Source organism: Photinus pyralis, unplaced genomic scaffold (assembly GCF_008802855.1).
Source record: "Photinus pyralis isolate 1611_PpyrPB1 unplaced genomic scaffold, Ppyr1.3 Ppyr1.4_LG8, whole genome shotgun sequence".
In the NCBI taxonomy this organism is placed as follows: domain Eukaryota; kingdom Metazoa; phylum Arthropoda; class Insecta; order Coleoptera; family Lampyridae; genus Photinus; species Photinus pyralis.
This window is the reverse complement of record NW_022170819.1, coordinates 17,811,622-17,825,153: the sequence shown is the minus strand read 5'-3', so window position 1 is coordinate 17,825,153 and position 13,532 is coordinate 17,811,622. Positions and strand designations below refer to the sequence as shown.

The following is a 13,532-nucleotide window of genomic DNA, read 5'->3' as shown; positions in this document are numbered from 1 at the left end:
TACACTTTTTTGCTATCTAAAATAATAAAAGAAATATACGCTTGGACACGCAAAATCCATCACACTGTATATCTGTAACATGTTAATTCTAAGGTAGCTCTATTTTAGGAAATTAATTTGTTGAAACTGTTCACTACGAATAAATGCGGTTTCATAAATGCGTAGTGATGATCAACTATTTTTATTTTTTAGATGCCAGAAGATGTATTGTTTTTTCCATTTGGTTTTCCATACGATGAAAAACGAAATGTACGAAAATTAACTAATTCCTAGGAGAAACTGAAACCACTCCAAATAGCCATTTTTATAACAAGCTCGTGATTGATAGTCGTCTTAAAAAAACAAGACTTTAAAATCCCGGGAAACGTCAAAATTACCGTTTTGTCCCAACTATTCAGAAACGTACCATCTTATTTGGCTAAAAGCTACCGTAGAATATAAGAACGGGGTGAACTATTTACTACCTACGAAGTTTATTAACAATTTAGAAAATGGTCTCCAAAGTGTTAAGTGCTCATGGTTTTGTATGCTAACTAATAACTATTTATAAACAGTACCTAATAATGATGAGTTTTCAACAACCCCTTTAACAATTAGGTACATGTTCTGTCTCAAAAGAACTGTTATCAATGTTTGCCTTATGGGCAGAAAACTCAGCGGTTAAATTAAAGTGTCAAATAGAAAATCTACTGAGTTATTATGGGAATGTTCAACGCACGCAATCGTACTCTAAATATTACATAAAGAACGCATTAGAAAAAGGTTTGGTTCGGATGACGGGGTGTTTCAAAAACGATTAGAAATCGTTAGTAATCAGTGAGAAACTGTTGGTTTCAACAAGAATGGGAATCAAACAAAATGATGACGATCGGTCGGTCTGTCTGTACTCTCCTTTCCGACTAAACCGATTTAAACCAAATTTGGTGCACATATTCTTAGATATAAAAAGAAGTGCTGACAAGTTGTAAGTGTGCCAAACAAATGATAGGAGAATGCTCGGATGGAACTATGAGAGTTAGCGTTGGAAGTATAGCCTCTGAATCAATTTGCTGACAACATATCGCAGAAACTGAAAGAAATGTTGCAACAACCTGATAAGATGGAAAGTAAATATGAACGGCTTGAAGATAAATTAACACCAAAATGAGTACTTAAAGGTGAAGAAGAAGATGTAGTGTTTTCGTTAGAGGAGAGAAGCTGGATCTACTGAAATGGAAAAACAAGCATATACAGAAAGGTGTACAGGATGTACTTAGATCGAAAGCAAACTGGATATCAAATTAAGGGAGAGACATTAGCAAAAGTGCTAATGCCATTTATGGTTGTGAAGCATTGACAACATGTGATGAAGGACGAAGAAAGAATAGAAGCTTTGGAAATGTGGATATGTGGATATGGAGAAAGGTTTGGAAGATTAATTGACACGAGGAAGTGCTGGAAGGAGTTGGAGAAAGCAAATCACTCATGGACACCAATTACAAAAGAAAGAGATAAATTGGTTGGATCATGTAGTGTTTGGTGTAAGTAAAAGAAGGAAGGAAGTAAGATGAAGATGATTTACGATGTCAAGGAAGAGAGATGAGTGTACGTAGTAATGAAGAGGAAGGTATAAGATCGAACAGCACTAGGACTATTATTAACATATTATTAAAACAATCATCTTTTAAAATCTGTTGATTTAAGTTGCGATTAAAATCACGATTTAAATCAGAGCAACTTTCTATGCCAATCAAATTAAATTTTTGTATCCCATAACACAGTCGCCGCCACTGGATATTTAAGATACGAACCCACATTTTCTAACCTTACTTTTAAACTTCAACCTCTAAATCAACAAAAATGAGCAATTTAAACGAGGGACCAAAAAAATCAAGCCTAGAACTCATTTACAGTGGCATGATCTTCTTAGAGCAATTTGTTGAAAATGTTACAAGCTACTCGTCACGTTACAACAGTATTTCGAGCATTCTTTACGCACCGGAAAACTTAACGGGCAAACCTTCCAAGTATCCCAACTACGGGGACGACCCAAATAGCTACACTCTCGTAAGTTTACCTATTAATATTGTTAATACTAAACGGGAGCTTTGCAGCGGTCCTACGGAAGCTGGTGGAATCAGAGCGAGGCAGCTCAACCTGCCTATATGCCACAAGACGTCGATCCTATACCGTCTGAAGATTTCGTAACTGTTAGGTCTGGTGACGGCTGTTGAATTGATTCTTAAGTTATCTATGTAGATTTAAGCACGGTGTGTTTCCTGAAAGTATCTGTATTTATGAGACTTACAATCCGGGGGCTGTTGTACGGATTTGGGGTCATAAAATGGGCAATCCATGGGTGCTGTTATGGCAGGGTGCACCTCAGCTTTGCTTACCTAGCTCTAGACGGTTTTCACCGCCCATTAGACAAGTTAAGGAACTGATAAAGTAAGTTTTTTTTGGAGTAGAACACATTTTACATTGGATTCTTGTAGCGAGATTCGTATCGAGTTTAATCAGAGCATGTTAAGTTATTATACATCGTTGGATGCAGTTCTGTTAACTGGGTATCAACCTAAATCATTACTGCAGGGTGAGCTGTTACAGAAAGGTCTTTTTGATTGTTTAGATGGTTGTGAGTGTGATGTTAATAAATGTACCCCAATTCATTCAGGAGGGGATGGTCTTGACTTGTTTGCAAGTTTACCTGTAAGACTATTACTGTCACGAGCAGCATAACTGTGTTATTACAGTTTGAGGTGATGGTGCACATTTTCCAGTATTTGGATTTGAAGTCTTTGTGTCGGTGTGCGCAAGTTAATAAACGATGGCACTCCATCACTTTTGACCCTACTCTTTATCGGGAAATTAGTTTGAAAGTAAGTTTTAAGGCCAGTGGAGTTATACACAAAAAGGGCAAAGTTCACAAACTAGTGGGGTATCTACTATCTACCATTTTTAGCTAAGAAACTGTTCTGTCAAGAATTTGGCACCTGGTTTTGGTAGATATCTATTAGAAACTCCACAAGTCATTTACATATGAGTCTGCATATCCAAAAACCAGATAATAGCTAGATTCGTCATATACGTACCATTTAAAATATGCAATTTGAGAAATATACCCCTAACACATACTAAAGATATGTATCGACGCCTATAATTGTTCCCGAGGTATCTAACTTTGTGGTAAATTGTTCTATAGATGAACCTGGGACAGATTCCCTATGTGAGATACGACTAGCAACACACAATAAACAAGGACCACTATCACCACCTTCGTCAGTATTTTGTCTGTGGTATTAGTTTTGTAATAATTTAAACAACCACATATTTCTATATAGGCCAATTGGATTTGAAGATACAGCTTTTCAAAATTTGGTAATATTTTGAAAAAATGAAAAAGGGTTTACTTGCATTCATCAGTATTTTCCAAAAGGCTTTAGCTCTGTGCGCTATGTTTTTCTTTAGTAGAAACATAAATATGAAAATTGGGATTGTGCACATCTGATTTTTACAATATGCGATATGCTTGCCTTTACTGGAAGCATCTGTGGTTAAAATTTCAAAAAAATATAAATAAAAATTTGGAATTGCGCGGTCTGAGCATGCGCCTATTAATCATCAAGATTTTTATTGGTTCAGGTGCCAGAACTGTAAGCTATCGAATGCCAAAGGAAGAAACTAAATATCTTAAAACTGTGGGAGTAGGGTGGACGGGGAAAGAGGTCATAATAGCGCCTTCCAACATGTGGAAAATGTGCTTTATTATCCACCATATTCACTTATTAGATTATTACCTATAATATGTAAAACGAGCATTACCCTCTGTTTTAATTCAACTTTTTCTCGTTCCCGTGGGAATTTCGGGAAGTACGCAGATTCGACTTGAAAACGTAATATCCCGTTTTTCCGGTTCTCGTACAAATTTGGGAAAATCTTGGGGCTCCCTTCAATCTCCAAGGAATCTACATGCCAAATTTCAGCTTTCTACTCCCAGTCAGTAGTTATGGCGGGTCCGTTAACTTGGCCCCCCCACTGAGAGATTTCATAGTCGTATTATTTTGAAATGAATGCGCTCGTTATGCGCTCATATGCGCCACCGATAATAACTCTTGCGCCATTATCGTTTTTTAGAAATCCGAAAAAACATTTGGGGGGGGCAAGTGAACGTAGCCCCCCCCCCCCCCAGTACGTATTTTGTCCCTTGTAACTAGGTCACCTGATACATTTGGTTATGCGCTCAATTGCGCCACTTGAATTAAAGCTAGCGCCATTACGGTTAAGCCGTGAAAAATTTTCAAAAAGTGGGGGGCCAACTTAACGTTCTTAAAAATTACTTTTTTTAACATCTTTTCATACGAAATTGTACTCTCAGGTATGCGCTGAAATGCGCCGTAAAAAGATATCTTTGCGCCATTATTGTTTTTTGGTTATCCTTAAATATATTTGGGGGGGGGGGGGCAAGTGAACGGAATCCCCCATAACGCATTTTGCTACCGGTATTTGTGCCACTTTATACATCTGGTTATGAGCTCAATTGCGCCACTTGAATTAAAGCTAGCGCCATTACGGTTAAGCCATAAAAAAATTTTAAAAAGTGGAGGGTCTAACTTAGCGTTTTCAAAAGTTATTTCCGGAAGTGCGTACATTTTGAAAATATTTTACATCGATTCGGCCTTCGGAGTAACTCCTAAATACAAATTTTTAAAAACCTACCTATTTTACTTTCCCAGAATCTTTTAACTAATGCTCCCAAAAAAACACCCTGTATAGTGTTTCTGAAACACTATAATGGCGCTAAGATTTTTGTTTACGGCGCATTTTAGCGCATGATGAAAGGTACGATGTAGTAGAAAAAACATGTTAAAAAACGTAACTTTTGAAAACGTTAAGTTAGCCCCCCCCCACTTTTTAAAAATTTTTATGGCTTAACCGTAATGGCGCTAGCTTTAATTCAAGTGGCGCAATTGAGCTCATAACCAGATGTATCAAGTGGCACAAATACCGGTAGCAAAATGCGTTATGGGGGATTCCGTTCACTTGGCCCCCCCCCCAAATATATTTAAGGATATCCAAAAAACAATAATGGCGCAAAGATATCTTTTTACGGCGCATTTCAGCGCATACCTGAGAGTACAATTTCGTATGAAAAGATGTTAAAAAAAAGTAACTTTTAAAAACGTTAAGTTGGCCCCCCCACTTTTTGAAAATTTGTCACGGCTTAACCGTAATGGCGCTAGCTTTAATTCAAGTGGCGCAATTGAGCGCATAACCAAATGTATCAGGTGACCTAGTTACAAGGACAAAATACGTACTGGGGGGGGGGGGGGCTACGTTCACTTGGCCCCCCTAAATGTTTTTTCGGATTTCTAAAAAACGATAATGGCGCAAGAGTTATTATCGGTGGCGCATATGAGCGCATAACGAGCGCATTCATTTCAAAATAATACGACTATCAAATCTCTCAGTGGGGGGCCAAGTTAACGGACCCAGTTTCGGCTGTACGCTGTCAGTCAGTAATGGAAGAGTTGTACGCATATTAAAAATCCAATAATAGATGAAATTTTGAACACAGCTGTGGACGAGGCACTTGACAATTTGCCATTTTCCTCTTCAACAGTGGATGAAAGTATTGTAATGAACATTCCGGAACTTTCCATAGACATCGAGGTGCCATGAAAAATTAGTCATCGGCGATAAAGAACGAAGGCGGATGTGCGTAATCTTTTCGAGAAATAAACATTCTAGAAAATCTCGGAAGTATCCGGCAACGTTTCGACAATATAAGCAAATCGAATTATGATTCAGTTCAGTTCCAATTACGACGCCGAAGTAATAAATAATTCGCGCTGTGATAAATTGTCTATTCGTAAGTGATAAATAGTATTGTACTGTTGTAAATCAATTCATTTCAAACCTGTTATAAATTTATTGTTAATTATTTGTAAATAAATAAACGACGTAATTAAATTTACGTTACAGTGTGGTACCAGCAAGATGGCACTCGGGCCTACAATTATAACGTAGTTAGAAGTAAGCTTGATACGTATTTTATTTGAAAATGAGTGGTTTGACACATATAGACCTCTAGGTTTCCGGTTTTGACGTCTTTTGACTTTCTGTTTATGGCGGCATATTGAACACTTTGACCTTGAAATCTGTGCACGCGCCAAGTCTAAGCTTGGTTCTTGTCTAAACTAACTGAAAGTCATCATGGTTAACTAACTAGCGCTTTTTCCTGAGCTAATGTCACTGAAAGGTCATTGTGGTTGTTGTCTGATTTGAGTAGGTTCTTGTCTAAACTCAAAAGTCACTGAAGGTCATCGTAGTTGTTGTCTAAACGAAACGGTAGGGTTCTTCCCTGAACTAATATCGCCGAGGATCAAACCTGCAAGCGAGTTATGTACGCTGCTTTCAATGTCGAAGGGATTATTGGGGGCATATAAAGGATTTAGCGCAGGAATTATATTAAACTCGCCTAAGGCAAAGGTGTAGTATTATCTTTGCTGAAGATCATCGTGGTTGTTGTCTTAAGCTAAACTAAAAACCCACTGAGGATCATGTGATTCTTTCCTGAACTAAAGCGATTTTGGGGACATTGGGGCATTCTTGAGATCTGCGTCTAGGTCCTCATTATATGGAGGCTTTTTTTATTGATAGGTTAACGACGGGCATAGCCCAAGGAGATATTGATTATCAATTTTGAGGGATGCACATGATCACTAAAGCAATGTCAAACAAAAGGGAGAATCCTGGCTTCCTATTGGTTGACTCCTGACAACAACCACGATAACCTTCAGTGATAATAGTTCAGGCAAGAACCCTAGGGTTTTGACAACAACCACGATGACTTTGTAAAGTGCTTATCTTGACGTTTTCAACAAATGTCTCCACATTTGCCCGTGTATTTTATTTGATTTTTGCCTTTATTATTGAGTGGGCGTGGTTTCAGGTTGTCGATCAAAATTTTGCTATTGCTAGTTTACAGTAATTCGAGTTATTCCTTTCCATTAGGTGTTGATTACGGTAGTAAGGGGGGTATTGCATTGGGGTAAAAAATGGCCCCCCACTTTTGACGGAAATACACGTTTTGAAACAGCAGGAATCCGAATGAAACAAAATCTCGATGATATCGGTCGGCCTGTCAGTTCGTCTGTACTCATTTCCGCTAAACGGCTGAATGGATGGGAACCAAATTTGGTACACATATTCTTCGAAATAAAAGGGCAGATTCAAGTAGGTGTGTAGGTGGTATCTGTGCTAGCCACGGCAACTTTTTTGTTTTTGTGTTTTATCTGATTAAAGATTTTGGCAGACAGTACCCTTCCTGAGCTCGGAAACAGCTGCGGCTACGACTCGAAGGTAATATTTTAATTTCAACGCGACTCCGTGAGCTTATTCTTCTTCTATACTGATTAATTTTCCCTTTCAAAGGTTCTTCTGTCTTTAGAAATAGTGGAGTTATGGCAAAAAAAACGAAACATGTGCTAAATTCAAATTTTTATGACTTGTGGGTTTCAAGTCAATCATATCAAATTTCTTATTCCTTATGGACGCCATATTGGATTTTTACACGAGACAGAGAAAATTACAAAATCGGAGATACCAAATACCTAGGTACTTTGTATTTCATTCGGAAATTAATCTGGAATTTTTGCATTGAACTAAGTTTACAATTTTGATTTTTGATTTTTATAATAACTTAAATAGAGTTTGTTGTCATGTCAACCTTTTTCTATATGCTTTGTGTTATTTGTTTATCTTCTTGACTTGTGTAAATAACGTTTGTTATACAAACACCAATTATTTATTACTTATTGTTATTTATTACTGTATTTCTTATGGTCATAATTACCTAGATGACCGTATTGATGGACACTATTCCAGACAATAAACAAAAATGTTAAATAATTTTAGGCAAGCCATGGATTGCTATAAGAAATACATTGTAAACTGGAACGCAAAAATTCAAGATTAATTTCCGAATGAAATACTAAGTATTTGGTATCTTCGTTTTTGCAATTTTTTACTTTATCTAGCGAAGTTAAAATCCATAAGAAATAAGAAAGTTGATGTAGAAAGATGAGAAAAAATCATTAAGGGTTTGTTAAAATTATTTTTTGCACTTTGAATATAAATGAATGAACGCGCATTTTCGATTTTCGGTTTTTTGGCCAGAACTTCGCAATTTGTGGAGTTACAAGAAATTTTGAAAGGAAAAAGACCTGCGTAACTCAGATGAGCTTACGTTAGTAGCTCTAACTTTGGCTACAAGGGTCCTGGGTTCGAATCCCAGATAAGGCATGGCTGTTTGTGATTGTATAGTGGGTTGAGTGTGAAGAGTAGCAAATTGCTAACACTCCGCCCACTATACAATAAAGGCAATAAAATAAAAAATAAAAAAATAAAATTAATTAGCGACTTTCTCTTCCGGATTACGAGATTCCCATAGTGAAAACGAAAATTAGGTGCGAAATTCTTGACAGAAGAGTTACCTAACTCAAACTAGATATAAAAAGTAAGTGTTTGGCCGTTTTGCGTCTAATAAACACTGCCAGAACTTTAACGAAATCAAAATAACTGTTTTGCCAAAAACAATTAAAGTTTTTTAACTTGAACATTTTTTTCTGCCTTTTTTTTGTAATAAAACCTACCATAATTTTTGTAGGTTGTACACAGAACAAGCGTCGAATAGTGTAATAGAAATGTTGTGTTGCCATATGCCTAATATACAGATCCAAAATTTGAACCAAACCGTTGAGTCGTGATCTTAGAAAAAAAATGTATTCTTTAAAAGTTGCTTAAAATGAACGTCGACGTTTGATGAAATTTTGCGTGTGATGGCAATCAGAAGTTATTCAAACACCATTTCTCGTGTACTTCCACTAAATCGTGTGTAAAAATAATCTAGAAACTCGTACAGCGATCCCCTAATTCACAATAATCAGGCTTATAACTGGAAAAAGACGGAATGAAGACGATAGAGCACAAATCAAAGTTGCAACATTCCTTTTTGCTTAGAAGGGCAGCTCGAGTTTGCGATCCTTGATGTATGAATTCACTGGCCTAATTATTATAGTTTACCATCAGTATGTAAGTAACATTTTTTATTGAAGAGATATTGGAACAGAGTGGATGAGATCGTAATGAAGCACTTCATCACCAAGTGCCGAAACGTAAAGAAACTAGACATCTCGTGGTGCGACATTGAGAAACAGATTACTGAGCCAGTTTTCATGGAGTAAGTCTCACAGTGACAGAAAACTTTAACATCCTTATCGTAGATTTTTGGAAAAGTGTTGCCCGAACATTACGCACCTCTCTTTGGGTCACTGCTTCAGTCACTCTTCGTCATTGGGCTACCTCGCGAAATATGGAGAGCTCACCGGTTTGCGTGCCCATGTTACGATTACCATACTTCTCATTTTTTTTTCAGATTTACGTCTACGCAATTGTAAATGTAACATGAATGAGTACGAAGCACTGTCAAATTTGAGTAAACTGACTGCCTTAGATCTGTATTGCTCCAACATATCTGATGTGTATTTAATTAAAATTTTAAGAGCTAATCGCGACCTGAAGTATTTAAACCTTGGTAATAATTGCGCGTATTGTTTCGGCTGGGTAATGTCTCATTTCAGATTTGTGTGAGTTGCTCGAAAGGCTCGACGAGGTTACTGAAGTAATATCCGTTTTCAATCCCAATCTGGTTATGTGGAGCTCCTGGAAGACACATTCGATCACTTCGGACGGTGTTAAATTCCTGGCGCGGTGCTCGTCTCTAAGGGAGCTAGACCTTGGTTGGTGTCTGCTTTTAAACGATCCCGGTAACAGTCTTGAGCGAATAGCGTCAAATTGCAAACACTTGCGAAGGTTTGTCGTGCCGTTAATGGTCCAGTTAATTTTAGGTCTTTGTAGATTAATTTTGTGTGGTTGGAGAGGTGTTAATGATCAACTGCTATTGCCCATAATTCGATCATGTAAAGAGATTAGGGAATTGGATCTTTTAGGGATGAAGAATATATCTGTGGATATTTGTGAGAGAATTTTGTCTTCATTACCCAACTTGCGACTATTAGACATAAGTTTTTGTGATTTAATAAAACCCGAGCAGGTTTGTTGATATTGCAGAGAATCGCTACTTAATCAATTTGGTTTTAGGTTGTCCTTTGGAGGCAGCACTATCCAAATATTACTATACAACAAGCGCTGTGATTTGTACTCACTGGTGGCATAGTGTTGAGTATCAACGTATTAATTTTGTTTCTTGTAAAGTGTTAGCAAAAGAATGTAGTATATTTTATTAAGTGTTGCTTTTATTTTATGATTACCAAACTAGGTACCTCAATACATGGGCAAGAGCCAAATAGATCAATCACCTCCAGCTTAATATTTTATTTTTGTTAACTTAATCCATATTTTTAATAACTTAACAAAGTTGCCCATGCAATCCTATACCTTATTCATCAAACTAATTTACATGTTGGCAATAATTGTTTTTTTTAATTAGGTATATGAAAAAATGTAACGTAAATATTGAACCTAAAAGTGAATCTTATAGGTAAGTAGTAAAATTTAGTAATTGATCAAGGTTGGTAATGAATAATTAAGAAATAACAAAACTCCATTTATTCTTATCGAGAAAATTAAATAAAAGTGAAAACAATTAAACTGATTTTGGGAATATTCAAAGACCTACTTAATTTTATTAGTTTGGTTACCCTTGTGATACAAATGTTTTGTTAAGTTTGAATATTTTTTGTATACGTACTAGTTCAAAAGTTACAGCCCTTTGAATTTTCTTTCGAAATTGGTTTCTAGTCTATAACTTTTGATTGAGAAGTCTGATCGAAAAAGTACGAATTGTTTTGGATTCTACGCACCAAAATTAATAAGAAAAAGTGTTTTCCCGAGAAATTTTGGTGCAGTCGATTTTTGGTAAAAAAGGAAGGTTGTACACTGCCTTATTTTTTTGGTGCCCGCAAAAAAAATTGTCTGTTACTAACATCTTGTATATTATTTAATAATATATAAGATGTTAGTAACTAGGTAAGCATGTAAGCAAATTATTATAATTATAATCAAAAACTGAGCGATCATTTGTAAATCGAGTTGTCCTAGAAGACATAGTTAAATAAAAGTCATGTATTTTTTTGTTTATTTAAATTGAAATATCTCTATTTAAAGTTTACCAAATGGTGTACCTGCCAGAATGAACTACTAGAGCGCACTTTTGGGAAATGGAAATTATTTTAATACTTGGACAAAATGTGCCATTCGTCGGGCTCTTGAAACTAAAACGCGACACAAGACCAACAAAGATAGGTAGGTAATTAATTATACTTGTGGTTTTACTGTTGGCACTAAAAAAAAGCATTATGCGGGTCACTCTGTAATTGGGCGCAAGCCTGTTGGGGGCCCAGGAAAAGAGAAGGATAATAAATAAATAAATAAAAAATATGAAGAGAAATAATTAGGAGCCAGGAGATTATGACATTCAGAGCACCTTTAATAAGGAATGAGACCAGTAAAATTATGGAACCGGTGACGGATTTTAAACGACTATGAAAATGTTAGTGAATTTAGGGAAAATAGAAAAAATACAAACAAAATAGGCGTCGTAATTTAGGGCATGTGAATACGAAATTAGATGAATTAAAAGTGTTATAAATAGACGAATTAAAAGGTAAGTTTCAGGGAAGGAAACAAATAAAAGAGATTGATGTACCTACCTAATTATCACAGTTAGGGAATATTGGAAATTAATAGGGATAGGGAATCAGGATGACTCAATCGGGGAGTGAATCTTGAACTTAAAAACGGCATCTATAGTTTGCAAGGAGGAGGTAACGAAACAGCTTTTAGACTCAATTACATTGTACGCATTCGATGATTGACGATTATTTGATTCATGATATCAGTAAGCGGTTTAATGGTTGAGATCCAAATTACTTTAGTAGGGGTTACAATCAAAATTTTGCTAGAGGAGCAGCTAGGGGTTACAACCAAAATTTCAATCGAGGCAAAGGTACAAATTTAAATTGTGGTACAAGTAGGGCGAATGTAGCCTTTGTGAAATTGACACCTAGATAATGTCAATTAAGTATTTGTGTAATTGGAAATTAAGTTGACTAAGTAAAGATTAATTACTTCCTTTTGCTTGCTTCTGTTATAATAATTGCCACTTTGTATTTTAAATTTTATTAGGTATTTAATGATTCATGGAGTTCTAGTAAGAAGTTGGCTGTTAATCCCAGTCCTAGTATAGACTTTCCAAAAGATTGTCACCAGAAGAGTTTGGTAGCAAATTCAATCTCATTGCGAAGTTTGGCACTATCAAAGAGTTTTCCAAGTTGCACAATTTGGCGCATATTATACGATTATCTTGCAATTTATACAAAATCGACACGGGACAGACCTATCAAGTCCTGGACTACACTTAGTATTGCGAAGGAATCCAGACAGAGCCGTAGCCAGAGGAGTGCAAGCCCGCTCTTGGGGCCCACTTTGCCCGCTCTTAAAAGTTGCTTAAAATAACACAATGTAGCATGCTCATAAATAATCAAAATTTCTTAAAAAAAATTAACAAAACAAGAGATAGAAAAACTTCAACCATTTTAAGTGGAGAAAGATGTTTTCGGTTGAAAAATGGATTTAATAGTTTCCTAGCGTTTCTTCGAAAACGACATTTTTGGGTTTTTTGTTCAGGACTTCGCTATTTGTAGAGCTACAAGAAACTTTGACAGGGAAAATTAATCAGCATAAAATTGTGCTTAAATTTGCCTATTTAAGCTACTTTGCATCTAGTGCGGTTTACGAGATCTATGGTGACAATGAAAAAACCCACCCTGTATTATTATCATTTTATTATCTTTTTTACCACCTGCAATACGCAATACAGGCATAAGAGAGATCCGAGGAGAGATCTACAAATGACCTTCTATTGTATTTGGAGAACTTATGCATTTGTTGAAGATGACCACGATATAAAAAATTAAAGTAACCAGAATATCCAGAACCAGAATATAAATGGGCTTATTTTGTAGGTACTAATTTTAACGTTAAAAAAATTTGATGTGGCTAGCACAGATATCACCCCCACACTTGCGCATGCGCTATTCTGCCCAAAAGTAAGAGAGATATTGCATTGACCCCCACTTTTTAGACGGAAATACACGTTTTGAAGCACCAGGAATCCGAATTAAATAAAATCTCTATATTGTCGGTCCATCTGTACCTACTCTCATTTCCGGCTAAACGGCTGAACTGATTGGAACCAAATTTGGTATAGGTACATATTCCTAGACATAAAAGGGTAGAATCGCGCAGGTGTGTGGGTGGTATATGTGCTAGCCATGGTTAAATTTTTTCAGATATAATTAAACTGTATATAACAAGCTGGACTCCCAGATTCGACACTAAAAAGCGTATAAGCGGGGAGAAAACGAGTTAAACTAATTTTAATCTGGTTATAGAAACGATTTAAATGCTGACAAATTGGAATGTTAAAGTGATCTAAATGAAATATGGGTCAAACTTATAATTAATAATAC

At 36.2% G+C, this 13,532-nt stretch overlaps 1 protein-coding gene across 1 annotated transcript; it reads left to right on the top strand.

Annotated features, from left to right (window-relative positions):
• Positions 1–1,794: 1,794 nt before the first annotated feature.
• Positions 1,795–10,363, top strand: LOC116178625 (F-box/LRR-repeat protein 4-like). Its single transcript, XM_031498176.1, has 11 exons — positions 1,795–2,046; positions 2,094–2,194; positions 2,239–2,427; positions 2,475–2,688; positions 2,733–2,858; positions 9,096–9,220; positions 9,264–9,367; positions 9,416–9,574; positions 9,621–9,852; positions 9,898–10,093; positions 10,141–10,363. The coding sequence occupies exons 1-11, from the start codon at positions 1,840–1,842 to the stop codon at positions 10,192–10,194; spliced, it is 1,707 nt and encodes a 568-aa protein (XP_031354036.1). The 5' UTR covers positions 1,795–1,839; the 3' UTR covers positions 10,195–10,363.
• The last annotated feature ends 3,169 nt before the right edge of the window (positions 10,364–13,532 follow it).

Bases quoted from the DNA above. Each gene is read 5' to 3' on its own strand.
- LOC116178625 (XM_031498176.1), top strand. From the start codon at position 1,840: ATGAGCAATTTAAACGAGGGACCAAAAAAATCAAGCCTAGAACTCATT. The intron at 9,575-9,620 runs GTAATAATTGCG...GTCTCATTTCAG, and splicing joins CCTGAAGTATTTAAACCTTG to ATTTGTGTGAGTTGCTCGAA. The intron at 9,853-9,897 runs GTTTGTCGTGCC...AGGTCTTTGTAG, and splicing joins AATTGCAAACACTTGCGAAG to ATTAATTTTGTGTGGTTGGA.